This window comes from Sceloporus occidentalis, unplaced genomic scaffold (assembly GCF_023333645.1).
Source record: "Sceloporus occidentalis isolate IW3139 unplaced genomic scaffold, rSceOcc1.0.p SCAF_4, whole genome shotgun sequence".
NCBI lineage: Eukaryota > Metazoa > Chordata > Lepidosauria > Squamata > Phrynosomatidae > Sceloporus > Sceloporus occidentalis.
In genome coordinates, this window is record NW_028316984.1 from 162,656,108 (window position 1) to 162,681,886 (window position 25,779).

The 25,779-nt window shown below is 41.6% G+C and overlaps 2 protein-coding genes across 6 annotated transcripts in view; both read left to right on the forward strand.

The window, feature by feature from the left end:
- VSX2 (visual system homeobox 2) overlaps positions 1-9,688 on the forward strand; it is a 34,459-nt gene extending 24,771 nt beyond the window's left edge. Inside the window, exons 4-5 of one of the 2 annotated variants that reach the window (XM_089522190.1) lie at positions 3,215-3,395; positions 7,094-9,688. In XM_089522190.1, coding sequence (XP_089378316.1) covers positions 3,215-3,395; positions 7,094-7,425 — 513 coding nt within the window. In that variant the 3' untranslated portion in view covers positions 7,426-9,688. Of the gene's footprint in view, positions 1-3,214; positions 3,396-7,030 lie in introns of both variants that reach the window. The other variant, XM_089522189.1, reaches the window with a different exon arrangement.
- Positions 9,689-13,466: 3,778 nt separating this feature from the next.
- LOC149314944 (acetyl-coenzyme A synthetase 2-like, mitochondrial) overlaps positions 13,467-25,779 on the forward strand; it is a 33,680-nt gene continuing 21,367 nt past the window's right edge. For 2 of the 4 annotated variants that reach the window (XR_016280998.1, XM_089522193.1), the window contains exons 1-3: positions 13,467-14,226; positions 23,447-23,543; positions 23,928-24,127. Coding sequence is in view for 3 of the 4 variants with exons in the window: in XM_089522193.1 (XP_089378319.1) it covers positions 13,926-14,226; positions 23,447-23,543; positions 23,928-24,127 (598 nt within the window). In the remaining variant the exon portion in view is untranslated. Of the gene's footprint in view, positions 14,227-18,679; positions 18,813-23,446; positions 23,544-23,927; positions 24,128-25,779 lie in introns of those variants that run through there. The other 2 variants (XM_089522192.1, XM_089522194.1) reach the window with 2 other exon arrangements.

Below are 25,779 nucleotides of genomic sequence, written 5' to 3' on the forward strand. Positions count from 1 at the left end.
AGATATGTAAATATATTTGCATTTGTTGTCTTTGCAGTGGTAACTTATGTTAATGTCACCTCAAAGTAAAGTTACCTTTTGCAGTGGTTCCCAAACTCTGGCCTTCCAGGTATTTTGGACTTCACCTCCCAGAATACTAGACAATTGGTCAAGATTGCAGAGGCTTCTGGGAACTGAAGCCCAAAAACCTGAAGACCTGAGTTTAGGAATTACTGTGCTAAATGAATGCTATCAAACTAGAAACAAATAATTAAAATTTCTTAAACCTAATTGGTGGGAGTTAATTTTTTTTAAACAGCCAAAATGCTCAAACAACCTGTAAAAACTGAAGAAAAAGAAGTTCAGTGTTACTTAATTGCTTTTTTCTACATGTGGACAATTGTTGTTGTTGTTGTCAGCTGTCCTCCAATCTACTCGCCTCATGGCAGCCCCGTGGATGAGAGATCTCCAAGAACCCAACCATAGCTCAGTGCCCCTTTATGTTTGGTGCCCGCTCTCCCACAGAGCTAGATACATGGCTTTATTCAGTGAGGCTGTAGAGAATGGAAAACCTTGCCATAAGACTGGCCCTGGAGTTGTGGCATGGTCTTGGGAAGACATGCTGTTTGTGACACTATCAGTTCCATTATTGGCAAAATTGGAACTCTGGGCTGGAGGAAGGAAGAATGTACACTCTCCTTTTGTTCTGCTGTTTGCTCTCTGTTTCTGATGAAGCAGAGGACGTGCGGAGGATAGGCTGGACAATGCACAAGGAAAACTCCCCTCTCTCTCATATAAAGAGTACTTCATACAGCAGACACAAAAAAAATCACTTCCAGGAGATATTATAGCTGACAAGTTGGACAGCTTTTAATGGGGATTAGACAAATGCATGAGGCTATCAACAGTTGCTTATCACAGTGGCCATGTTATCACCTATATGTCACTGTCGGGCTAGTCTACACATTTAAAATACTTTGCATTCCAATCTAATAGAATGTGATCCGGCCACACATGATTTCCAGGAGTTCGGGTTTTTTGTGAACCCTTCCTCACCCCTCAAAACTCCTTAAACTCTGTGAAAAAGACTTTGTGGTTTTTACGGGAGTGTTCGCTAAAATCTGCAGAATTATTATCACATGTTTGGTCGTCCGCTTCGCATGCATTCAGATGCCTGTGTGTTTTTGGCAGAAGGAGGGTGAATAGATGTGAATGGATGTGAATTTGCCAATGAAAGTGAAGACAATTAACTGTCAATGGGAATGTGCAAAAATGTGCATCAATTTGCATAGTACACTGATGTGCAGACTAGTCCTAGGACCAAATTATTTCTAGTTTTGGCCATATATCAGCCCAAATGGAAGTGACACTAGATTACTTCCAGTCATTATTTTGGCCAAGACAAGCCTCCCAAATAAATAAATAATGGTGTGGTGGGGTTTTGAGGCATTTTGGTATGGTTTTGGGGGAACATCACCCCCAATACCAAAATTGGAGGGGGGCAGTTGGGGAGAATTGATGAGTGGGTGCTGGATCCACAAAAGTGGAGCTCAAGGCTGCACTTTCTGTACCCCTGCATGAGAGAGAAAATGCAAGATGAGGTGCTGTTGCACTCAGGTCTTGCTGTTGGACTTCCCATAGGCATCTGTTTGATTTCTGAGGGAACATGATGCTGGATTAAAAAGACTTTCTTGATGCAGAAACAGGCTGAACTGTGTCAAATGACAAAAATAGTATCCTGTCTTTAGGATGCCACTGTTTAGCTTGCTGCTGCTGCTGTTTCTTCTTCTTGTGATCCCATCTGATTTTCATGAAGGGTCATTCTGACAGGCATTATAGGAAAGTATGGCACTGCTAGGGCAATGGGAAGACAGGAGAGTGCTTGAAACCACTTCACTTATTATATCAAAGGAGCTCAGCTTAGCTTTGGCACTTATGTTGAAACTATTGAAAATCTCCTCCATTCTTGCCCCAGTGGTAGATGAAGCTTTACAAAAACTAGTAGATGGAGATTGAAGGAACATAGAAGAAAACCCATGGAGAACTCACTGTGTCTCTGTTTGCACAGTCTCATGCTGTTTTGGCCACATTTAAGTGTAACTGACACAGAGCTTTTATATACATGGTGACTAGGGGTTCCTATAATTGTATAAACTTTTTAAAAATTTGCATTAGTACAGGCATACTTGGGCTGCTTTCTCACTTCCTTTTAGTGGGGAATCATTATGCTTCTTTCACTTGCATTTGAAAGTGTTCCACATGATCTTGTCATCCATTTGTTATTCTCATGTGTTTCCTGGTGCTTCTCCCATCTTTTTTCTTACCTCAGAATATTTTAGCTCCATGGATACAGAATGATACTTTTCTGTCCTGTGTGTGTGGTGTGTCTTGATATGGGTAATAACATACAGGACAGGGGAAAACTTCACCCAATACAGATTCACTAACCTTTGCATTGCGCACCATTTTATAACTATTATTTTGTTAATCGATTTTTAAATTAATGTTAAAATGCTCTTCTGCCTTATCTTTAACAAATTAAAATGCTAGTGAAAAACTGCTTGAATGAAATAATGTTCTAGAATACTAATTTCAAAAAATAAACCAAGCCATTTTAGGTCTTCTGAATTACAATTTGGTCCAAAATAACTGTTAATCTGATTACATTTTATGGGTAGTGATTGGCAATCTTGCCTAAATAAGGCCTTGGTGCTAAATAATTCTTATTAATGCTTTTAGCTTTTTTTCCCCTTCAAATTATTGTCCCAGTGAAGAATTTCAATCTGTTTCTTCAGCTGCATTGATGGGAGTAAAGACTGGAAAGTCTTCAACTTTTCCAGCCACAGCAGTTAGGTCTATGGTGCCTATCTAGGCACTTTCTGTGTGGATGGAACATAAAAAGATGAAGCTTCATAGAAAGTACAGTCGGTCCTTCTTATACACGGATTTTTTATACATGGATTCAAGCATACACGGTTTGAAAATGTCCCCAAAAGTATAAATTTACCTTGATTTTTCATTTTTTATAAGGGACACCATTTTGCTATGTCATTATATTTAATGGGACTTGAGCATACACGGATTTTGTTATACATGGAGGATCTTGGAACTAAACCCCAGCGTATAACAAGGGTCCACTGTACAGCATCCCCAACTGTATGGAATGTAAATTGCTAGTCGTTTACAGTTGAAGTGCAACAGTATTGGTTTCACTCAATTATGTTTCTTTTTGTAGGTTTGGTTTCAGAATCGAAGGGCCAAATGGCGGAAGAGAGAGAAATGCTGGGGCAGGAGCAGTGTAATGGCAGAATATGGGCTTTATGGTGCAATGGTACGTCACTCCATCCCACTGCCAGAATCCATCCTCAAATCAGCCAAGGATGGCATAATGGAATCCTGCGCTCCTTGGCTGTTGGGTAAGATATCAACGTCAGGAATAGATTTGTTTTGTCTAGCCTATATCCTGAGAAGGTCCTTTTTATTAGAGTAAATAGGAAGGAATAATTGTATCAAGAAAGTGTGTAGCTCAAACGTGGTCAAACCACGGTCCATTGTTTGTTGTACTGCAGTTTCCACCAGCCCAAGTCATCATGACCAGTAGTGAATGATGGTGGGAACTGCAGCCCAAAAACAACTGTAGGGTCATGAGTTGCACATTCCTGATAGAAGTAAACACAGAGGCTATTGCTGTAGGCATGAGCCATGCCTATAGCTTCTTCACAAAAACTATTTTCAAAGAGATAGCTGTACTACTTTATATCAGAATAAAAAGGAAAGTGAGGGGGGGATATAGTGGCATCACTCACTAACTGATTCATTTTAAAATGAGCTTTCATTTACTCCCATCAATGCAGCTGAAGAAATAGATTGAAATTCATGAAAGCTCATGCCAGAATAAATCAGTTAGTCTTAAATGTGTCATTAGATTCCTTCTCCCTCCTTTCCTTTTTATAGAATGTAGGGATTAACACACAAGCGCTGAGACTTAAGGCATTTGACCAATAATACAGTGTTTTGAGCTGTGTATGAGGAGAGCTCTGTAAAACATGGAAAATGAGTTGGTGCTTTTGTTACACTTTCCCATGCTTGATGCCAAAAAATAGTTCTTCATGTCCATGCTATAACATTTAGAGCAGCTTACCAAACAGATAACTGATGTCTTGTCATCATACCCCTGGTAGATGTTCAGGACATTTAAGAATTAACAGGAAGGCAAAACAGTTGCAGATCCTTACAAAACTTTCATCGCTTTCACCGGCATGAAAGAAACAAAATGAAATGATAGGCAAGAGCCTACTTCACAGACAGAGAATTTGGATGTATAAGGGCCCTTTCACACTACATAATTACTGTTCTATAATTCTAATTTAGGCATCCTGGCAACTTCCTATGAGGTCCTGGGAACTACTTATGAGGTTCTGGGATTTTCATTTTAGGGAGGAATATTCAGCTGGTGAGCACTAATTCCTCACCAAATTACAAACCACAACATTCCCCAGCATGAAACCATGACAATTAAACTAGAATCATTGCACTTTAACTGTGTAGTGTGAAAAGGTCCATACTTGACTTTTGCTTCTTTCAGCAGATGACAGTATAGTAAATGTGGAAAAAGGTTAATTTGGATATATGCAGATAATAAGTTCTGATATCTCCAAGTTAGTCTAGCTGAGTTTTTTTCCAACAAAAAGAAAATCTTCCCTCTGGCAGGTTTATAAACAGGCCTGAAAGGCAATCACCCTTTCCCAGTTCCCAAAAGCTCAGAAGGGCCTTAGCAAGTGACCATAAGGAAAAGGTCCCCTAAAAGGTATCTCAAGGCTGTACTCCCCTGGGGCCCTTTCACACTACACAACTACAGTGCTATGATCCCACTTGAACTGCCATGGCCACGAAGTGTGGAATCTTGGAATCTTTTGTTTAGGAATGAATATTTAGAATTTTCAGCCAGATAGCTCTACTGCTTTACCAAATTATAAACCCCAGCATTCCATAGGATGTAGCCACAGTAGTCAAAATGCCATAATTGTGCTATAACTGTGTAGAGTGAAAGGGTCCCAGGAGTCAGCTGGCAGAGTTGATTAGTTGCTGAGTGCACCTTGGGCTTCAGTGCATCCTGGCTGTAAGCCCAGTCAAAATGCCACCAGCTGTCCAGAAGAAGAGATTATAAATCCTCCTTCTCACCCCCAGTCCCTCAGGTACTGAGAACTTGCTTTGAATAAACTACTTTGATGGGTTGGATCCCAACTAAGGAGATTATCACACAGTTTAAAAAACTGAGTAACTGCTGCCAAATTCAATTTGAATTTGGGATGCATCCAGATTTTATCACACATGTTTATGCTGCTGCTGCCACCAGGCAGGTGCACCCCAGGTAACATCCGGCTAGAATCTGAGTTCAGCCGGCCTCTTTTCTAAGCCGGGACTTTTCCAGCTTTGCAAATTGGCCAGCAGAACTCAGATTCTAGCTGGATGTTACCCAGGATGGACCCAAGCTGGCGGCGTCAGTGTCAAAAAGGTGTGCAATCAAATCCGGATGTATTGCGAATTTGAACTGAGTTTTTTAAACTGTCCAGTAACCTCCTTAGAGGCATGCAGCTGGACAGGTAGAAGTGGACATCCTTGCTACTCCTCCTCCAGCAGCCTCTCCAGGTTCTTTTCTAAACCTGAATGCCAAAAATTATTTTTAGGGAGGCACAAAAAAGCCCATTCAAGTGCTGCAAAAAAGGTATGGGAGCCACCATTGTGTGTGGGAAACATGTAAAATCTGCCCAAACAGAGCAAAATCGCCTTTTGTGAGCAGAGCCCTTCCATTCACAGGAGGTATATCCTAGATCCAATGCCATTAGTTAATTTAAACATTTTTGAAACTATATAAATGAATAACTCTCATTGTTTTTAAACAGAGGCTGGATGGCCATCTGTCAGGAGTGCTTTGACTGTGTATCCTACTTGGCAGGGGGTTGGACTGGATGGCCCTTGCAGTCTCTTTCAACTATGATTCATTGATGATGATGATGATGATGATGATAATAATAATAATAATAATTATAATTATTGTTTATTTATAATGCCCTGTTCACCAAAGGGTGGTACATCAGAACATATACACTTAAAAATGAACGCTAAAACACAACACTATAAAATACTAAAATGCTAAAATAGTATACTAATATGCCTGATTCTATGGGACTAACAGGCTTCCTCTTGCACTCCTGCTCCTTGCTGTGCTCTTCTCTTCTGCTTTTCAGACTAATTCTGCAAACTATGTTGATTTCTGGCTTCTTACAAATGTGCTGCTTCATATTTCTATATACTACGTTAAGCCCAGAGATGAAAAAGAGATAGACAAAGGGGCTGGGGTGTGTGTGAAAAAAGCAGACGTTTATTTCTTCCCAACCCTATAGATAGCAGAACTAGAACTAGGTTTCAGTCAACAGGGCCTTGTTTGCATATAGTAGATATGTTCACACTCTCCACCTAATGTTGCTTAGGTTTCAATACCTACAATCCCTCACTAGGGATGATCAAAATTGCAGTCCAACAATATCTATAGCCAATTGCCCAACCCTGAATTGTAGAATTGCAGTGAAAATGTAGATCTTCCAGCTCTTTTCTCTGTTAATCGGGAACTGTACATCTCATTAGATTTAGGTAGTCCTATTAGTTAGTTACAAGGTTTCAGAGCAGATAGTTCCTGTCACCTTCATATATTCTGAAATAATGGCATCTGGGATTTCTCAGTACTATACCGTCATAAGCAGTGGTTCCCAACCCCAAACCCTGCTGATTTTCCTACTGATGGACAATTCATTATTTCTACCTCCAGCTTGTTTAAAGTGTACAGACCTGGCTCTAGGGTTTTAATGTTAGAAGAAATAGATTAAGTTGTAGCCTCAGTTGCTAGGTCTGGCAGTCTCTGACAGAGAACTGGCCTGAGGTCCCCCCTCGTGCGCAGGACCCATCGTCGTGGGCTCTCTGTGTAACTGCTGTTTGAAGCAAGGCTTTCTGCTTTTCCTTAATTCTGGCCTCTCTTTATCTTTACTGTTTTCAGTTCAAGATGGCTTTCCCATGCCCAGGCGCTTTTCTAAACCCGAATACCAACAATTCTTTTTAGGGATGCACAAAAAATCTCTGGAGGCAGCGGCTGAGGCAGGAAGGAAACCGGAGGTGGAACGCCAGGCCCTGCCCAAGCTTGACAAGAATGACAAAGAAGAGAGGGGCCCAGATTCCAAAACCACCATTTCTCAGGAGGAACTGAGAGAGAACAGCATTGCTGCCCTCAGGGCCAAAGCTCAGGAGCATAGCACCAAAGTCCTGGGGACCATCCCTGCAGATCCTCCTACTCCAGCCAGGAAGTCAGATAAAGAGGAAGAGGTAGCCACAGCAGAAGACGACCGGCAATTGGAAAAATCAGATTTATCACAAGAGGAAGAGAAGCTGGTTTAGAAGGAAGAGGATGATGGAGAAACAACCATCTCCTCAAAGACTGACTCCTCTAGGAGCTACAGCCCTCTCTCAGACTACTGGGGTTCTTCCTGCAGGCCCACACACATGGAGGGAAGCCCGACTTGGTCTCTGTACATTTCAGGCTAAGGCCATGTTCTGCTGGGTATGTCTAGAGACTGGTTTCCCCTCAAAAGCACATTGTTCCTGTAATCCTTTTCCTCAGGAACACTGTGGCTCTGTTGTCTTCCCCTGTTTCAAATGGGAAGGGGGCTATATACCACTACTATCTTAACCCAAGAGGAAAATTCAACTAACTAGGACGTTTCCTCAATACCAGCCACCACACCAATGCCAGGTCTTCCCTCTGTTCCCCTGTCATTCAATCTCTGTTGTCACATTCTCACCCTCATCCGTAAAAGAAGTCCTTTTTGTCATCTCACTGTATTTCATGGTCAAAGTAAATCTCTTTCTCTTTATCTCAGTCAGGTCCTTAGCTTTCCCAGGAAAGAATGACCCTTTCTTCATATTTAAACATTAATTTATGTAAATATATACAAGTTTTAAACTGCTCGTTGCCTAGCACTGAAGCCATGTTTAAAAAGAAAAAAGAAAGTCATTCCCTCTTCCTAATGTCAGGCCAAATCGAAAAATGGCCAGGTGGAAACCCTACCTCATAGTGAGTCTCTCCTTCACTGCAGTGTCAAAACTGTTGTTGATGGAAGAGGCCCAGACACCCTTTTAGTGCAATGTGAATTTTTGTTGCAGAAAATTTGGCTCATTTATGCCACCTAGACTGTAGCATTCCAAAATACTGATCTTTGTTCCTCAGGTAATGCTGCCATGTTCCCCCCACATTAGCACATATCACTTCAGGGGGAAATCAATAGAAATAATTATTTAAACAATTTTACTGATTCCAAATTTTCCATATGATTCTTTCCCATAGGAGTCCTGAAATGGGAAAGGAGTGCTTAATTATTGGGGGGAAATATGTGCCAAGGCACTTTGGATGTTAGATTACCTGATGCTGGAGCTTTGCTCCTTCCCCCCAAACTTGGACATGTAGGATCTGCATGGTTAGTTGATACCTGGGAAGGGAAATGCACTCTGCATGCACTCTGTAACTTATTGTATACTAGGGGTTTATACCTAGTATTAAGAACCAGTTTGTGAAACTTGTCCTATATTAAGCCTGGATCTGTGCTCTAGAATCGTGTTAGTAGCTTCAGGGTTGTTAAATGGAAGTCAAAAAATAAGAGTCCACATTTGAGGGTGGGACTGTGTTTGGACAGCATTTGACTCTTAAATGAAGGTGTGAATTGGTATCATATTGGTGTCTCATGCTTCAGATGATAAGGAAATCCTCTCTGTTGCATTTGATCATCCAGTTATTCAAAGGTGCATATTATTGGTCCTTGCTTGGTGGTCATCAAATGATATGGACAGGTTTGTAAAACAGGCTACATAGGACAAGCTGTTTGTGTGCACTTCACCTGTCTCTGTCATGTGCAGTTAAAATATTCATTGAACAATTTGTTCAACACCAGTAACATTAAAAAAAGCACTTATGAATGGCTCCATATCCCAAGAGTAAAAAGGAGTATTCACATAGCCAATGGCTTTCCTACATACTTAACTCACAGACATTAATATGAAGTCTTGGACACATTGTCATTTAAAAAAAAATCCCCATACTTCCATAGTAACATTGCTCTCTTATTCTTCATCACAAAGACCCACTTTTTTCCTGTCTTTATTTGTGACAAAGCTCTTTTTACCTGAAGTTGCTGTTTTATTTGTTTATGATTGAAACTTTCCTTCCCACATAATCCTTATCTGTCTATGTCCCCCAGTTATTTGGTGTGTTAGATTATAGACCATGGTGTGTAAATAATGTACATATGGTGAGAAAAATTGGTATTTGAAGTGTTTAAGATACAAAGTTGTAACAACTAGTAATTTGAAACCTGTGATTTTTTTGGTGCCATTTTCTGTAAAGATATAAATCAGAATAAAACTGAACTAAAGATTGACAGACCCCATACTGTACTGCACTTAAAGGAAGAGAATGGGGAAAAACAGATGACCTGATTCTGTTGGTGTATTTGTACTATGTATATAGTTTAGACTGAAAATGTACCATGATGGTGCTGCATCCTCCATAGAAGAATTTTTTTAAAAAAACATGCATCATACATGGAACTATAAGAACAATGAAGGTACTTAATGTACAGGCCTCTGGGGAAGATATAAATATCTACAGTGTTCACAGTCCATCATAATTTCAAATGTGTTTTCACTACATACTGTATTTTGAATTCTGTGTTCTTAACACTTTGCCTATAAAAAGGTCTGCCTTTCATCCAATCATAGAGTTGGAAGAGACCTCAAGGGCCATCCAAGTCCAACCCCTGTCATGCAGGAACACACAATCTCTCATTGTCATAGTTTCAAAGCAATAACAATTAAACACCTGAAGCTTAGCATGTGTGCTTTGGGGATCCCAGAGGTGTGCACTGGGGGTTTAAACTAATTTGAGGTCTGCAGTACCATATCCAGTAATTAAGTGGTAGGCTTTCATAATTAGCACAGAGTTTTGCAGTTGAAACAGTGGGGTAGTCTGAGGGACAAAGTCACAGGGATATCCCTCCCTACTACAATGGGCAGACACACATACCTCAGCACAGAGTGGCCAAACCCTTCACTCAGGGGTTTTGAATTATGTATCATAGCACTGGACATGTCCAGTAGTCCCAGAAGCCATGGCTTCGCTCATATACAATGATGTGTTGAACTGCAATATGTAACATTTTTTAAGTCTGTGGTATGGCAAGTTGAGGGTTGTTAACAGGATTTTTACTCTGGCAGAAAAAAAAAAGATCTTGATCCCCAAATAATATGAAGATACACAAACTAAACCTATTCAGGCCTGTCAGACTTTAGGCACCTGCAAACAGATTCACTAAACTCTTGTTACTCCATTATTCAGTATACTATAACACCAAGCATAAAGAGACAGAAAGAAAGTGAAATGACACTGGTTTCATGTTTCAAGAATGCCTGTTTCTCTGCTATTGATCTGGTAATCATCTAGCTTTACAGGAAGCACAGTTGGAAGAGCAAGCAAGTGGTGGCCCTTGTACTTCCATAACAGATTCCCATAAGTGCTATTGCTGCTCTCTTTACAAATAGGGATTTCCTGCATGGCAGGGGGTTGGACTGGATGGCCCTTGTGGTTTCTCCCAACTCTATGATTCTATGATTCTTTGATTCTATTCTATGAAATACCTCTTTATCTTTCTTCTAGAACCACCCATTGTTGATCCTTAGTACATAGAGTACAACCTGTAAATGAATAGGATTTGTTCATTACAGCTATCTTAAGCCTCATTCCCACCCCCAGTGGCTAACATTAGGTAAAGCTAACACTGAATCTTGTTTTATGTTTGTTGACTAATGGCGACCCTATCATAGGGGTTTCTTGGCAAGATTTGTTCAGAAGAGGTTTGTCATGGCTTTCTCCCAAGGCTGAGAGACTGTGACTTGCCCAAGGTCACTCAGTGGGTTTCCATGGCCAAGCTGGAAATCGAACCCTGGTCTCCAGTCACAGTCCAACATTCAAACCACTACACCATGCTGGCTCTCAACACTGAATCTAGTCCTAGATTTACTAACTACTCTTAGAAATCCTAGTGGTCTCCTACACAAGGAACTGATAAGGTCCAGATGTACAATAGTTTGCTAAAGCATCAGGTGCTCTCAAATCATTCACAGATCCCTGTCTTGTACAGTGTGCCTTTGCTATCCACTGTGATCTGATTCCACGATCTCCTGTGGATACCAAAATCCATGACTGCTCAAGTCCCATTAAATACAACGGCATAGTAAAATGGTGTCTCTTCTATAAAATGACAAAATCAAGGTTTGCTTTTTGGAATGTATATTTTTAAATATATATTTCAAATTGTGGATGGTTGAATCTGTGGATAAAGAAACAAATACAGAGAGCCAACTGTACTTGTTAAGAATTTACAAGTGCAAAAGTGCAATGTAGGTGCCATATTCCACAATTCTGTTGTTACACTTCATACTTACTTCATACCTATATTTTGAGCTACTTATTATCCCATAGGTCCTGGAACATTTCTGTGTCATTGTGTATTGAACTATAGAGCCATATAGCTGGGTGTTTCTCCATCAGCCTACCACTCTCCACTAGCCTGGGTGGAACTTTACACTCTATCTTCCATGATGGATGCTAGCCTTCATTTTATGGTTTTATGCTTGTCATATAAATACTTTTTTTTAAAATTGATGTTAGAACTAACTTGTCTCTTGATTCTGTGGCAAGAAAAAATACTTACCAATTGAAGACTGTAAAAAGTATACTTACAAATCTAAGGTTGATTAATTATAAGTGCTGGTAAGTGACAACAAAACGAAGAACAAAGATCCATTAACTTTATGATCTTCATCCTTGTTCTGATCTTCACCCTCATCACCAAGAGTTCTTTTGAATGTCTTGTTTCCTGAACATAGGAGCTGCATATTTCTCCATTCTTACCTATTTTTGATAAAAGTGTTAGTAAGATTTATTTTTTAAAATCAAAGAAAGAGGTGCATTAAAATTGGAGCCTGGAATAGTGTTTTTGGACTACAGTTTCCATAATCCCCAACAAGCCAGCCAGGGGCACTACTGGCTGAGGAGTCTAGTAGTTGTATCTGACAGAGTAACTTTTCTTTACTCTGGCTTAAATATGTTATTCCGTTTAAGCATTTACAGCAGTGCTGCCCATGTGGAACACTAAGCATCAATGGTTTTATTACAAATATTGTACAGTCTAATTAAAGATAGGTTTTGTGACATGAACTTTGTGTCAAGGGAAACATCAAACAAAATGAATTTCAACAGGGAGAAATGTAAGGTACTACACTTAGGTAGGAAAGAAATGAAAGGCACAGATATAGGATGGGTGACACCTGGTTTGACAACAGTACATACAAAAGGGAACTAGGGTGCGGTACCGACCAGCAGGGAAATACTAGCCCTTTGTACTGTGGAGCTGTACTGTAGCACTCAAGTCGTTGCTATTTCTGCTAGTAGTATGGTGTCATCTGTATATCTCAGATTGTTGATGTTCTTTCTTCCAAATTCAGGGTTTTTTTTTGGTGGTACCAGAGCTTTCTGATAGAGAAGGCTAAATTTCTCGCAAAACTACAAATCCCATAATTACACTGAGCATTGAGCCATGGCAGTTAAAGTGGTGTTGGACTGGATTACTTATGCAATGGAGATTAGACCTTAATTAAGTAAATGAAGGGGCTCGACAGATTGGCAGAAAGGGGTGGCGAGATGCTGCCCCTTCCTGCCCCGGAAGCAGGGCGTGGCAACTACATGCTGCAGCCTGCACATGGTGCAAAAAGAAGCCCTAGAAAGGGGCTTCATCTTGCACCGTAGCGGGGGTGCAATAACTGCCATGGCACGGTGTTATGACACCCCTCATGTGCAGTGCTGTAAACAGGTGCACACCAAGATGGCACCCCAGCAGAATACGAAGGGCTAGGAGCGTGTAAACGCTCCACCCTCCCTCAGCCCTACCGCTCACAGAGGCCTGCAGAAACTGCCGAACTGTATTCTCCCTAAGTAACTGATATAATATTCTGACTGCTAATAATAATAATGATAATGATAACAAATCTAACTCTGGGAGCAGTAAGCAAACTGTTCATCAAAAGCATTGCCTGCTGTTATTGATCTGCTCATGGAAAAAACCCTGGCAAAACTTCCTAGAATCACCAGGATTTCCCAGAACATAGTACAAAAACATTGACTCAGAGGACATGTATCTCTAGCCAAATACTATGTGGCAATTGCTGTAATGATTCTGGTGGAAAAGTGAATACATGTGTGTAATGAATGTCTAGAAAATACGAGAACACTTCTCTTCCCTTTATCATGAACTGGCACATTGCAATCTACACATCCCATACCTCAGTACATGCCATACTTTATGCATAGATTAATGTTGTCTTGTAATCCTTTGATCTTGCATCTGTTGTAGAAGACTGAAGTGATCACAGAGCCTCAAATTAGAGGAGGAAGGCATAGGAAAAGTGTGAGCCAAAATATGGATAGAGTCTGCTATGCACAAAAAGATCAGCCCAATCTTGTTTCAGTACAGAAGCAGACTCAGATTAGCATAAAAGTTATTCTGGTTGGATGTTACTAAATCCCACCCACTTGCTCCCTTCTGGGAAAGGATTGAGTTTCTCTTACACTGCTGTGGAAGAGAAATAGTGTACGTGTATTTTTCAGGAAGAAAGTGGGACACTCCTATGCTCTTAGTCTGGTTGTGGATTTATAGGTTGGGGCTGCAGGATCTAATAAATCCATATCTCACACTGGCCTGAAAAAGATACATTTTTCCCCTAATGAATATTTATGCTTGAAGAAGATTACTTTGAATTAGGAATAAAGATACCCATTGTACCTCAGAATTATGGCCTGGCTGCTTGTTAGAACTTGCTTCCTCAAAATAGCTCCTGGGGGCAAATTTTCTCTCAAAACCAGAGGATGGAGCAAGGGACCCTTGACTGTTTACATGCCAGAAGCCACAACTTTTCCTGGACCAGTGGACCACCAAGGGCTGTATCAGGTGTCAGTGGAGCAAACAGACACTTTTTGGGGAGCACTAGCACGAAGCCGGCTTATGTGGATCAATCCTTTTCATTCTGTCAGTAACTGTAACCTTCAGGAAGGTCAAGTGTCCTGGTTCCTTGGGGGACAGCTAAATGTAGCTGGTAAGTTGCAAATTTTTTTTTATTTTGTCTTTTTCTCTTGGTGTGAGTAAGAATCTTTCAAACATACACACACACGGCACTTTGATGCTATTTCTACTTCATTGCATGGATATACTATTTCTTGTGTTTAATAACCACAGGAATTAATGTTCTAATAATTCTTAAATGAATCCTGGAAATAAAAATCCATCTGAAAAGGTGACGGAACACTGGAAGGGATGGGAATGGGACAGAGAAAGCAGCAAATGGGGACTCAGGGTAGTGTGGACAAAACTTTCCACAGCAGTGAAATTCACTGGGTCAACTTAGATTGCTCAAACTAGCTTACTTCAAAAGAATTGCTACCTCAGAAGAAGGTCTTCTAGGAGAAATGATGGGATTAATGTAATAATAATACAATCTACAGAAAAGCAAAACCAAGTTATTAAAGTAATATTCAGCACTGTGGCCTGAAACAGACTGGCTAAATAGACCAGCATGAGGCCATGGCGGTGCCATTTGCGCCGAGACTGCAGCAATGACATGTCCTTAACAGAGCCACCAGAAGGAGCCAATAATAATAATAATAATAATAATAATAATAATAATAATAATAGGATTTATTTATATACCACCCAATCACTGGGAATCCGAGCGGTTTACAACATAGGGGATAATAGACGGTTCCCTGCCCTCAGGCTTACAACTAAAAGACACGACACAAAAGGAGAAGGGAATGGTGAGGGGGGGAGGGGATCAGGTCCAGCATTCTTCTCTCCCTCTGAGGCCTGGACCAAGGCAGATGGACCGGAGGGAGGGCTCTGCTTCTTCCAGGCAGGCTTGTTGGAGCTAGCCTGCCTCTCTCTCCCTCAAGATGGTGGCTGAAGGGAGGGTTTGTCAATTCTATCAGCTCCTTCTTGGCCCATTTTTTCCCCTGGATGATGGGGGCTTGATGTGGCTTCTGGATGGATTCAGGGCATGCATCATCTGAACGTTATGCCCAGAACACGGCCGGAATCTATGTCATTTGGCCTGTGTGTTTCGAGCCAAAGCTTCCTACCTGGAAGTTATTATCCTGCCTACACCACACAACTATAGTAGTTTCATATACTGGAATACTGGCATTTTTAGTATAAGTATAGTTTGTGAGGTACTGTATGTATACTGTAAGTCTAAAAATTTTAGTAAAAAATCTGACCCCAAAAACCTGAGTCAACTTATCCATGGGTCAATGTAAGTTAACTCTTATTTTAAAAAGGAACAATCCCTTGGTGAAAGGCAAGAGCGTAATCTGTCCGGGAAGCGCTGGGAGAAATAAAAAGGTCGAAAGCCATAGAGTGCAAGAAGCGAATGATGGGTTGGTGGAGAATTCAGCTTACCTCACCCACATGTCCTTTTGTGTGTAAAAAGTAAACACCCATTTCTTACTTTTTATATATAAACATGACAATCACACAAGCAAGCAAACATAGCTCTTTAGTTTTTTGTAGGGTTTTCATGCTATGTGGCCGTGTTCTGGAAGAGTTTATTCCTCACCAGCAGTTGTGGCTGGCATCTTCAGAGAATGCTGGCATAGGAATGAGACACACACACACACTGTGGGACCCTTGGTTAAGAGGAAGTAATGTACATGTTAATCTCTGTGTTGGTCTGCTGTTGAATGGCAAGGCCTCAGAAAAGGCCCACCGATTTTTTTTTCCTACACAGTCCCTGAAAATAAGCAGGCTCTGAGATGCCACAGGGTTTTTTGTCATTCTTACTGCAGTATGCTGAGCGTGATTACCCCATCTGATACTTGTGGATTCCAGTTTCTTACACCTGCTCACCCCTTCCCTTTTAAGGCAAAGGAATCCCTTTCTTTCCAGCAATGCCAAGGCTGCAGATGTTTTCTCCTGCTCCCTATTTCCCCAAACTAAACAGGTGAAGGAAATCCAGTCCAGCCAGCTTTTCTTGTGCAAAAATTCCAAGTAGCCTTGCCCTATCATCTCACCTTCCTCACTCTCCTGCCTTGCCCAACTGCACAAGTGCACTGGAAGAGCTTTGCAATGTGGGTTTCATTCATTGATTCATTTCTGGACAAATGCTGTAAATTCGAGTTTGTTTATTGCTAAAAGCTACAAGCCATCAGAATTCAATATAATTCTGGTAAAATACAAACAAAGAAACCACAATAGCAGTAATAAATATAAATATAAAATAGAATACAGGTAACAAGCAAGTGATACAAAAAATACAAATGCAAAAATATAAAATCATCTTTAATTTAAATTAAAAGCCCCTGGATTGGGTACCATATATCTTCATCATGTAATTCTTATAAATGATTTTGACACCCAGATCTTAATTTACTTACAGCCAAGGCAAATTTTGCAAGCATAGTGGGGATATGTGCATTGTTGCCTAACAATAGGATACAACTAGGGTTGCCATCCCCGGGGACCTCCAAACTGGGAAAAATGTAGGACAAGGTTTAAAAATGTAGGACCTTTTTTAAAAATTTCCTGGCCAGGAAATTAAAAAAAAAAGTCCTACATTTTTAAACCTTGTCCAAGGCCTCGCTGGGACCTGGGTGACAGCGTCCTCAAAGCCCATGCCAGGCCTGGGAGGACTCCGCGATCGCGGAGCCCCATCCAGGGCCTGGCTAGGGCTTGGGAGGCAGCGTCCCCCAAGCCCATGCCAGGCCTCGGAGGACTCCGCGATCGCGGAGCCCCATCCAGGGCCTGGCTAGGGCTTGGGAGGCAGCGTCCCCCAAGCCCATGCCAGGCCTCGGAGGACTCCGCGATCGCGGAGCCCCATCCAGGGCCTCGCTGGGGGGGGGAATCCCGGGGGAATCCCCCGCCTCCCCGCGTGCCTGCGCCACCTTCCCCCACCTCCTCTCCCCCTCCCTATGTGGAGGAGGTGCTGCCTCTGTCCACCTTCGTCTTCTCTGCGCGTCCTGGGGGAGAGGGGGCAGAGGAGGAGGGTGGCGCAGGCGCGTGGGGAGGCGCCGCCTCCAGCTTCGCCTCCTGTGCCCCAGGCAGGTCTCGCTGTCCTCCTCTTCCTGCCCGCCTCGCCGAGGAAGAGGAGGAGGGCAGCGAGGCCTGCCTGGGGCGCAGCAACCCAGGCTGCAACCGAGGGGCTCCCGGTTTTGGGGCTGCACCCATGCCAGGAGGGGCTCGGGGCCCCCAAAATCGGGAAATTCCCGGTTGCAGCCGGGTAATGGCAAGCCTAGATACAACTGTTCAAATGAAATGGAAACAGAATGGAGAATATAATTAAGAAACTTTTGTCTATGGGTTGTATAGAGAAATCATTGCAAAGATGGTGGTGAATGTCTTCTGTTTCCCCTGACTCAGAAATGCAAAGTCTTTGTGCACAGGAGTATTATTATATCTTCCCTTCCAGTAAGTGGATGGCATATACTAAAAGAGTAGGGCTGTAAATGATTTTCTAAGTGGGAGCAGGATCAGGTTAAAAAAACTTTTCCATTTCAAAAGAAATTTTATATAGTGGGTACCATAAAGAATATGTTGTTTGGGAAAGCATATATACAGTAGGTCCCACCATTTGAAGGCAAGCCATATTTTTTCTTTAACCAGTTGTTTGTTGGTGGAATAATTTGAAAGGCCTTCTACATTAATCCCCTAATGATGGACCTGACTGAATTTGTTCAAGAGTTTTGAGAGTGAAACTGTACTTGTTCTAGGACACATTTTAGGAATGCAGGTGTCACTCATGATAGCCAGCTGTAAATTTGAAATGTTGTAAATGGGGGTAATGTACATTGACATTCACTTGCACTGAGAAGAGAAGTGATATAAAAGCGTTATCACTGATGGCTCATGCCAGGGCAGCTCAAGACATTTTGCTGCCTGAGGGAGATCAGCATATAATATACTCCTATCAAGGTGCTCAAGGCTAACCAAGATATTTTGATACTTAAGAGAGAGAAAATCTCATAAACACCTTTCCATGGGAGTAAACAATAAAAAATAAATGTAATACTTAACAGTTGATTGCCTTTTTATCTAGCTTTAGGATGAACAATATTTCATCTGGTCTTCAAAACCACTCTAGTATATCACAGAGATGGTGCATGAATAAAGTCGTAGAATCATAGAGTTGGAAGAAACCACAAGGGCCATCCAGTCCAACCCCACTGCCATGCAGGAACTTACAGTCAAAGCATCCCTGACAGATGGCCATCCAGCCTCTGTTTAAAGACCTCCAAGGAAGGAGAATCCACCACCCTCCAATGGAGTGTGTTCCCATGAGGGCTTCAGTCCTTGCATGTTGCAAGGCAAAGAGGGAAAATTGTTTTATTTTTCTATAGGCCGGCAAAATACTGCAGTCAAGTATTTTGACTAGAACTTTGGTCAGGAAAGTTTCCAACTGACAGAATGAGAGTTGGAATCATCTTGTGGAAAACAATCAGTTCATTAATGATAAGCAGTATTTTTAAAGGTTCTTGGAAAAAGTTGGAGATTTTTGACCTTTTGATTCTTTGGTTCAGTCAGGAATTACTGACAGCATTCAATGGCTGGTGGTGTTCTGATATTACAAATGAGACTAGAAGGAACATCTTTGAAATTCAAAGGACAAATGGACAAACTAATCACTTTCAACAGGTTAGACTACTGGCTTGAAATCATTTAACATAAAATCAATCTGACATTTTTGGTGATTTCATTTCTGAATTGTCATACTATTGCTTTACTTAAAAACAATTTAAACTTTTGTACATTTTGTCAGTGCAATGTGTAGGTCTGATCATAATTTGTATCTTAAAGCTACCTGCTTTACAGGGTGAAATGGCTTGAGTAACTTGTGACAAACATTTTGCTTACTATGCACAGAAATTGTGGACCTACCACTGTCAGTCCCAGAATGCCATGTGGATGGAACTCACTTTGTAGAGTCAGTAGACAGTCCAAAGTCAAAGCAGATATAAAATTTCCAGAGTTGCATACGATCAAGCTCTTTTGTCATTTTTGACTTACGGCAGCCCTAAGGTGAACCTATCATAGGGTTTTCTTGGCAAGTTTCTTCAGAGGGGGTTTAAAAGCCATTTCCATCCTCTGAGGCTGAAAGAGTGTGACTTTCCCAAGGTCACCCAGTGGGTTTTGATGCTTGAGCAAGGACTGGAACCCTCATCTCCAGAGCAGTAGTTCAACACTCAAACCACTACACCCCACTGGCTCTCTGTCAAGATCTTAAACAAACCCAAAACAGAGGTTCAAAGCCAAAATACAGCTGGCCTAGAATTACCTTTTTATAGGCGGGATACATACCGCCATATAGTACGTATTGTATACGTACTAGGGTTAGGAAGGGGCGGTGCTTCCGCACCCCCCTAACCCTAGTACGTATACAATACGTACAAGATGGCGGCGCCCCTTCCACATGGGCGCCGCCATCTTTACGTACTGGACGCATAGCGTCCAGACGTGTCGCGGCGCCTATGACGTCGCGAGTCCGCGCCAGGCGCCTTGCGACGTCATAGAGGCGCCGCAAGAAGAAGCTCCGAAATGGAGCTTCTTTTTTGCTCCGCGCGGGAGCCGCGCGGTTTGACTGCTGCAGCTCCCGCGCGGAGCAAACGGCGGCGGCGGGGAAGCGCTGCAAAGCGGCGGTTTGTATCCCGCCACTGTTCATTGATAAATCATTCAACAATAAACACAAGCCTCTGTAGCAAGAGGAGACACCACTTATGATTTCCAGAGTATGCAATCAGATTAATTTTGATAGCATATGAACTGAGAAAGAAAGAAGGCCATAATACATAATATTCAAAACACTTCTCAGTCCTTTCAGTGAACCTCAAAATAATCCAGATTATTAAAGGAGCCAAACCAACATGCCTACATGTTTCAGTCCTTAGTAAACATTTTTATGATGGAGAGAACATCTTTTGCAGGCAAGCTCCTCCTCCTTCTGGCCATGCAGCAATAGGGAGATTTTCAAAGTCCAGGAAATAACATGCAGCAGGCATCTGACTAACATCTCCAATTGTTTTTTTCTCCTGTTTGGTTTGTAACATCTTGCCTGATGAAGAGGCCCATGGAGCTTCGAAAGCTTGCAATCAGTATATTGTGCAGTTCGGTTGGCCAATAAAGGTATCACTGATGGTTTTTTGTTTGTATTTGTTAAATGGCCAACCCAGCTACCCCTGCATAAAATGAATGGTGTTAACTTAGTAATAACTTCAGTCACATTGGTTTTAGTGTGTTTACTCTAAATTTATTAAGTCTACCTAACCCAATGTTCCATTTTGAATCACAGGCTGCATCTACACTGCAGAATTAATGCAATTTGACACCACTTTAACTGCCATGGCTCAATGCTATAGAATTTTGGGGTTTGTAGTTTTGTGAGATATTTAGCCTTCAGAGAGCTCCAGTGCCACAACTAACTGCATATCTCAGGATTCCATATAATGGAGCTATGACAGTTAAAGTGGTGTCAAACTACATTAATTCTGCATTAAGGGCCAATATCACTGTGTTAAAGCCTCCAATCTCCCTGTTAGGTCCTGGTCTAGTAGTTGAGGCCCCTTGCACCAACTATTTACTTTTTAAAAAAATCATTCACACCATTGATAATTGTATAAATGGAGTCCTGTTTAGTTTACTCTTCAGTTGAGATGCTCATTGGTTGTTTACACAAATTTCCCACTTTCATAAAGCGTTTAAGATCTTCCTCTTTGTTTTGCCAGATTAAGTTGCTGTGTCAAGACTGGTAGCAATGGATGAGGATTTTATTTTTAGCAGATTTGTATATTAATTTAATATTTTAGTATTTTAGCATTTTATAGTGTTTTGTTTTATTGTTGGTTTTTGATTGCACATGTTTGATGTACTGCCCTTTGGTGAAAAAGGCATTATAAATAAATGTTGGCCCCATTCCCACTGGGCATATAAAGCGATGTATATTGCTGCGATTCTGGCTCGGATTTTTTCCCCGAGTTGTAATTGAATCTGACCCATCATTCCCATTAAAAACGGGTGCAAACAGACCCGGTTTTTTAAACCCCTGTTTTCGTTCCCATTGGTATTTTCCCTGTGGTAATTTGAAGCGGGTTATTTTGCTCCCCATTCCCATTGCCCTTCCGGGACCTCTTTTTTTTAAAGCAGCTGTCAATCAAGTGCTTAAGCTGAGGTGCTTTCCCCCTCAAATCTATTTTCTGGAAGAGAGAAGGAGCCTCTATTTGTCCTAAACCCCTTTGCATCCGAGGCTCTTCTGTGTCTCCCCAGACTCCCTCTGGAAGAGAGAAGGAGCCTCTATTTACCCCACATCCCATTGCATTCGAGGCATTTCTGTGTCTTCCCATAGTTCCGCTGGAAGAGAGAAGGAGCCTCTATTCACCCCAAATCCCTTTGCCTGTCCCATTGCTCCCTGGGCTGTCTGGGGGCCATCAAGCAGGCATGTAGTGCAAAGCCCATCTGCTGCTCAGGCGCTCAGGCAGAGGCAAAAAAAGAAAAAAAGAAAAAAGAATAGTTAAAAATGTTGTTCAATGGGTCTCCTCACATATCGGTCTATGAATGTGGAGCAGGGGGGAGGTTGCAGGGGGAGTAATGTATTTACTGCGTTTGGAGGTCAATGTAGAGCCTTACCCTGCTTCTCACTCCACCGGGGGAAAGGCTATGCGAATGGGAGAAAATGGCGCCGGTAATGCAGGAAAGAGAACAAGCGGGTGACACCCCCAGGCCAGCCCCTTGAGCACCGCTTCTCCCATCCCCAAGTTCCCAAATCAGACCCCCTTTCCTTCCCACCCATATGCCATGAATCTGACTCGGGAGGCACAGGAAAACTTGTTGAAAATGCGCAGTTAAATTAAACCGGTTTATCAACCACTGATTTGGGTTTTTTCAGGGTAATTCCAATGGGAATGATATTGGAGCAATGTGGATCGAATGCACGCTCAAATGGGAACGATGCACCCATGTTTCGCATCCTGATCTGCGTTATAAGCCAGTGGGAACACAGCCGTTCTTCTTCTTCTTCTTCTTCTTCTTCTTCTTCTTCTTCTTCTTCTTCTTCTTCTTCTTCCAGCATGGTGTCATGGTTTGCGTATCGGATTAGGACTCTGGAGACCAGGGTTTGAATCTCCACTTGGCCATGGAAACCTGCTAAGTGCCCTTGGGCAAATCACATTCTCTCAGCCTCAGAGAAGGGCAATGGCAAGCCCCCACTGAGCAAATTTTGCCAAGAAAAACCAATGATAGCTTTACCTTAGTTTCACCATAAGTCATAAACTACTTGGAGGGACACAATGACAACATCTGAATATTTAGTAAACAGACCCTCTGAAATGTATCTCCTTGATGGCATTGAGTTTCATCTTCTGCAACTACATGATATGAGCAAAAATAGAAATTGACATACTACATATGTGAATTCAAAATTCTACAATCCAAAGTTAATTATTTGCACAGCCCAAAATTCAATGAGTTGCACAATCCCAGCTGAATAGTTACTCAGCTAGGCTTGTGCAACCCGTTTAATTTGGGGCTGTGCAAATGATTAATTTTGGATTGTGGAATTTTGAGCTATGCATTGATAAGAGAGCGTACAATAAATGTTAGGTTTACTAGATGACCCCAGTCAACCTGACTCCATTAAATTAAAGTCATTTGGGGTTGTGCACGTGCTAGACTAGTTTAATGAGGACCAGTGTATGAGGACCAATACACTGAAGCTGAATCCTGATAAGATGGAGTGTCTTTGGGTTGGTAGCTCTTGGGTTCAGAAGCTGGATAAGTAGCTTATCCTGGATAGGGCTGCATTTTCCCTAAAGAGCAAGTGCATAGTTTTTTGTGGTGTTTTTGGGCTATGTGGTTGTGTTCAGGAAGAGTTTATTCCTGACATTTCACCAGCATTTGTGGCTGGCATCTTCAAAAAATGCTGGCATGGGAGTGAATGGTGTCCATTTAATTAGTGATCCATTGTCTATTGGGAAGCCCCCCTGATCTGTGAAGCTTTCGACTTCACAGCAAGTTCATAGCTTGTGAGTACTCCTGGGTCCATTTCTTATTACTGGAGGCCCAGATGAAGAGCATTTGGTGTGGCTACATCTGATGATCAGAGGACTCAGCCAGTTTCTTCTAATGGTGGATTAGATCAATTATCAATACATTTTATTTATCAATTTTGATTTAGCTTTCTTTAATAGGCCATAAGAATTAATTTCGTAAAACTTGAAATAAAAGACCGAAGAGGCTGCAGATGACTGAGCTGTAATAATGAGAATTGTATTTTCTTTCAGCCAACTGCTTGGATCGACATGTCCATCAAGCTCCAAATAAAGTGGCCCTGATCTGGGAGAAAGATGAGCCTGGGCAGGAGGAGAGAATTACATACAGGTAGTTACTTACTTTTTTGGAGAACTAGGCAGGGAATGAGGTGCTCCCTACTCTCTCTCTTTTTGAATATTATGAACGATATTTAATATGGTATAAATGCCTCAATGTATAATCCTCACATCATGCCATAAAACAGGGTGGTACTTTATTCCTAGTGAAATAATCCATCTAGTCCAGTAGTATCAGCCCTGACTGGAATTAGCTGACAGTCTTAGAAAGAGGTCCTCTTTCTTCTTTTTTTAATGGCAGAGGCAAAGGAATGAACGTTGGGGCTCATAGATGTTCCTGTACATAATAATTGCCCACCCTTATCGTGATTTAGTGGAGGCTGGTGGAATAATAAAGCAGATTATATCATGATGATTAGGTGCTTTTTTTGGACAGAGAACTTCTGGAGATGACATGCCGCCTTGGAAACACCTTGAAGCGACAGGGAGTGAAGAAGGGTGACAGAGTTGTGATTTACATGCCTCCATGTCCAATGGCTGTGGCGAGCATGTTGGCTTGTGCCCGGATTGGAGCAATACACACAGTGGTATTTGCTGGATTCAGTTCTGTTGCATTGGCTGACAGGATCCAAGATGGTAAGAGCCAACTCTACAGCAGACTGGCTATGTCCTCTTCTTTAGCTTCCTTCTAACTGAATGCAGAAAAGCAGAGGTGAAGCACAAGCCTTCCTGACAAAGGGATCCTAGCAACAGTCCTAACTATATTGGGGTCCTCTCTTTTTCAGTACTGTATTACCAAATGGAAAAGTTTGGAAAATAACCCTTACGACATCCCTTTTAGCCTAAAAGGACTTCTCATCTAGTAAACATTTAAGGATGTAAGATGACGCTTTTCACAATTTTCATTCAGAAAAGGTGTTCCAAGCATTTGACTCTTAATGCTAAGTACTGTAATTAATTAATTAGTTAATACTCTGCATTTCTCCTGACATGGAACCCAAGGCAGTGCCACAGCTAAAACTGATGATACCAAAGTTAAAAAAAAGCTATTGTATTAAAACACCAATAATTAAAACCATATAAAATCACTTAAAAGATGAGAAGAAGGTTAAATGTGCAGCTACCCCATCCAACTAAAAGTCCCTGATCTGTAACTTGTTAATCACCAAATGCTTTTTAAAACAATAAACTCTTTACCTTCTGGTTAAAAAAGAGCAGAGAGGAGGCCAGTCTATCTTCCTCTTCCGTAGCCTGGCAGCAGCCACCAAAAAGGCCCTCTCACAAGATGTAGTTATGGGGTAGGTTGGGAGTGCTGATGAAGGCACTGCTGCCCAAACATGAATTCTGCTGTCCCCAAATGAAATTTTCCTGCAGCCTTCAAATTTTTAGTACTTCAGTAGTTTAAAACCTCAACTGAGCATTTAGAAATGCAGTTAAGGTACTCAAAGAAAAAGGTCAGACAAAGTTAACAGGATAAAGCAAATGCATTCTAGATATGAATGATTGGCAGTGTCTGCTAAAAATTTGGAGAGTGAAGAAAAAATTAATGGTAGGGCAGAATTCTTATGGGGGGGGGGGCTATTTTTCTAATTTTGCTCTATTGTAGCTACATGCCTCACTGAAAGAAAGAGTCTTAAGACTTGGGCAAGTTTACATAAAGAGATAGATTGAAGAAACTGTATTCAAAAGGTGTGCATGTATTCTACCTTCTCCTCTTTGAACTTTCTTTGGAGATAGGGAAAAAAAAGATGGAAGAAATGGTGGGAAACATGGGAAGGTTAAGAATGGAAGATGTCATAATCTTTCATTAAATGAAGATGTTATAATGGAAGAATTTATAGGGATCCCCGATGACACAGTGATTGAATGCCAGTGCTGCTGCCACAACATTGTGAGTTCGGTCCCAGGGCCCCAGGTTGACTGAGCCTTCTATCCTTTCATAGGTTGGTAAAATGAGTACCCAGCTTGTTGGGGGCAAGAGGCTAACACATTGTAAACTGTCTAGAAGAGAGTTTTTAGTTCACTATGAAGCAGTATAGACATGTAAATGCTGCGATTGCTATAATCTTCCATTAAAGGAAAGATGTTGTAATCTGGGCTATGTAAAATTCGATGAATGAGGCAGTACAATTTACACACACATAATTTGGAAATACCTGAGATGGACAGTTTCTTTATGTTTGTACCCCTTCTTCTTCCATCTCTCTTAATCTCAAGGCTTCACCATCTCCACAGGGCCCAATAAGGGATGCTATACATACAGTTAGCAGTTGTAGAATTCAAAGATA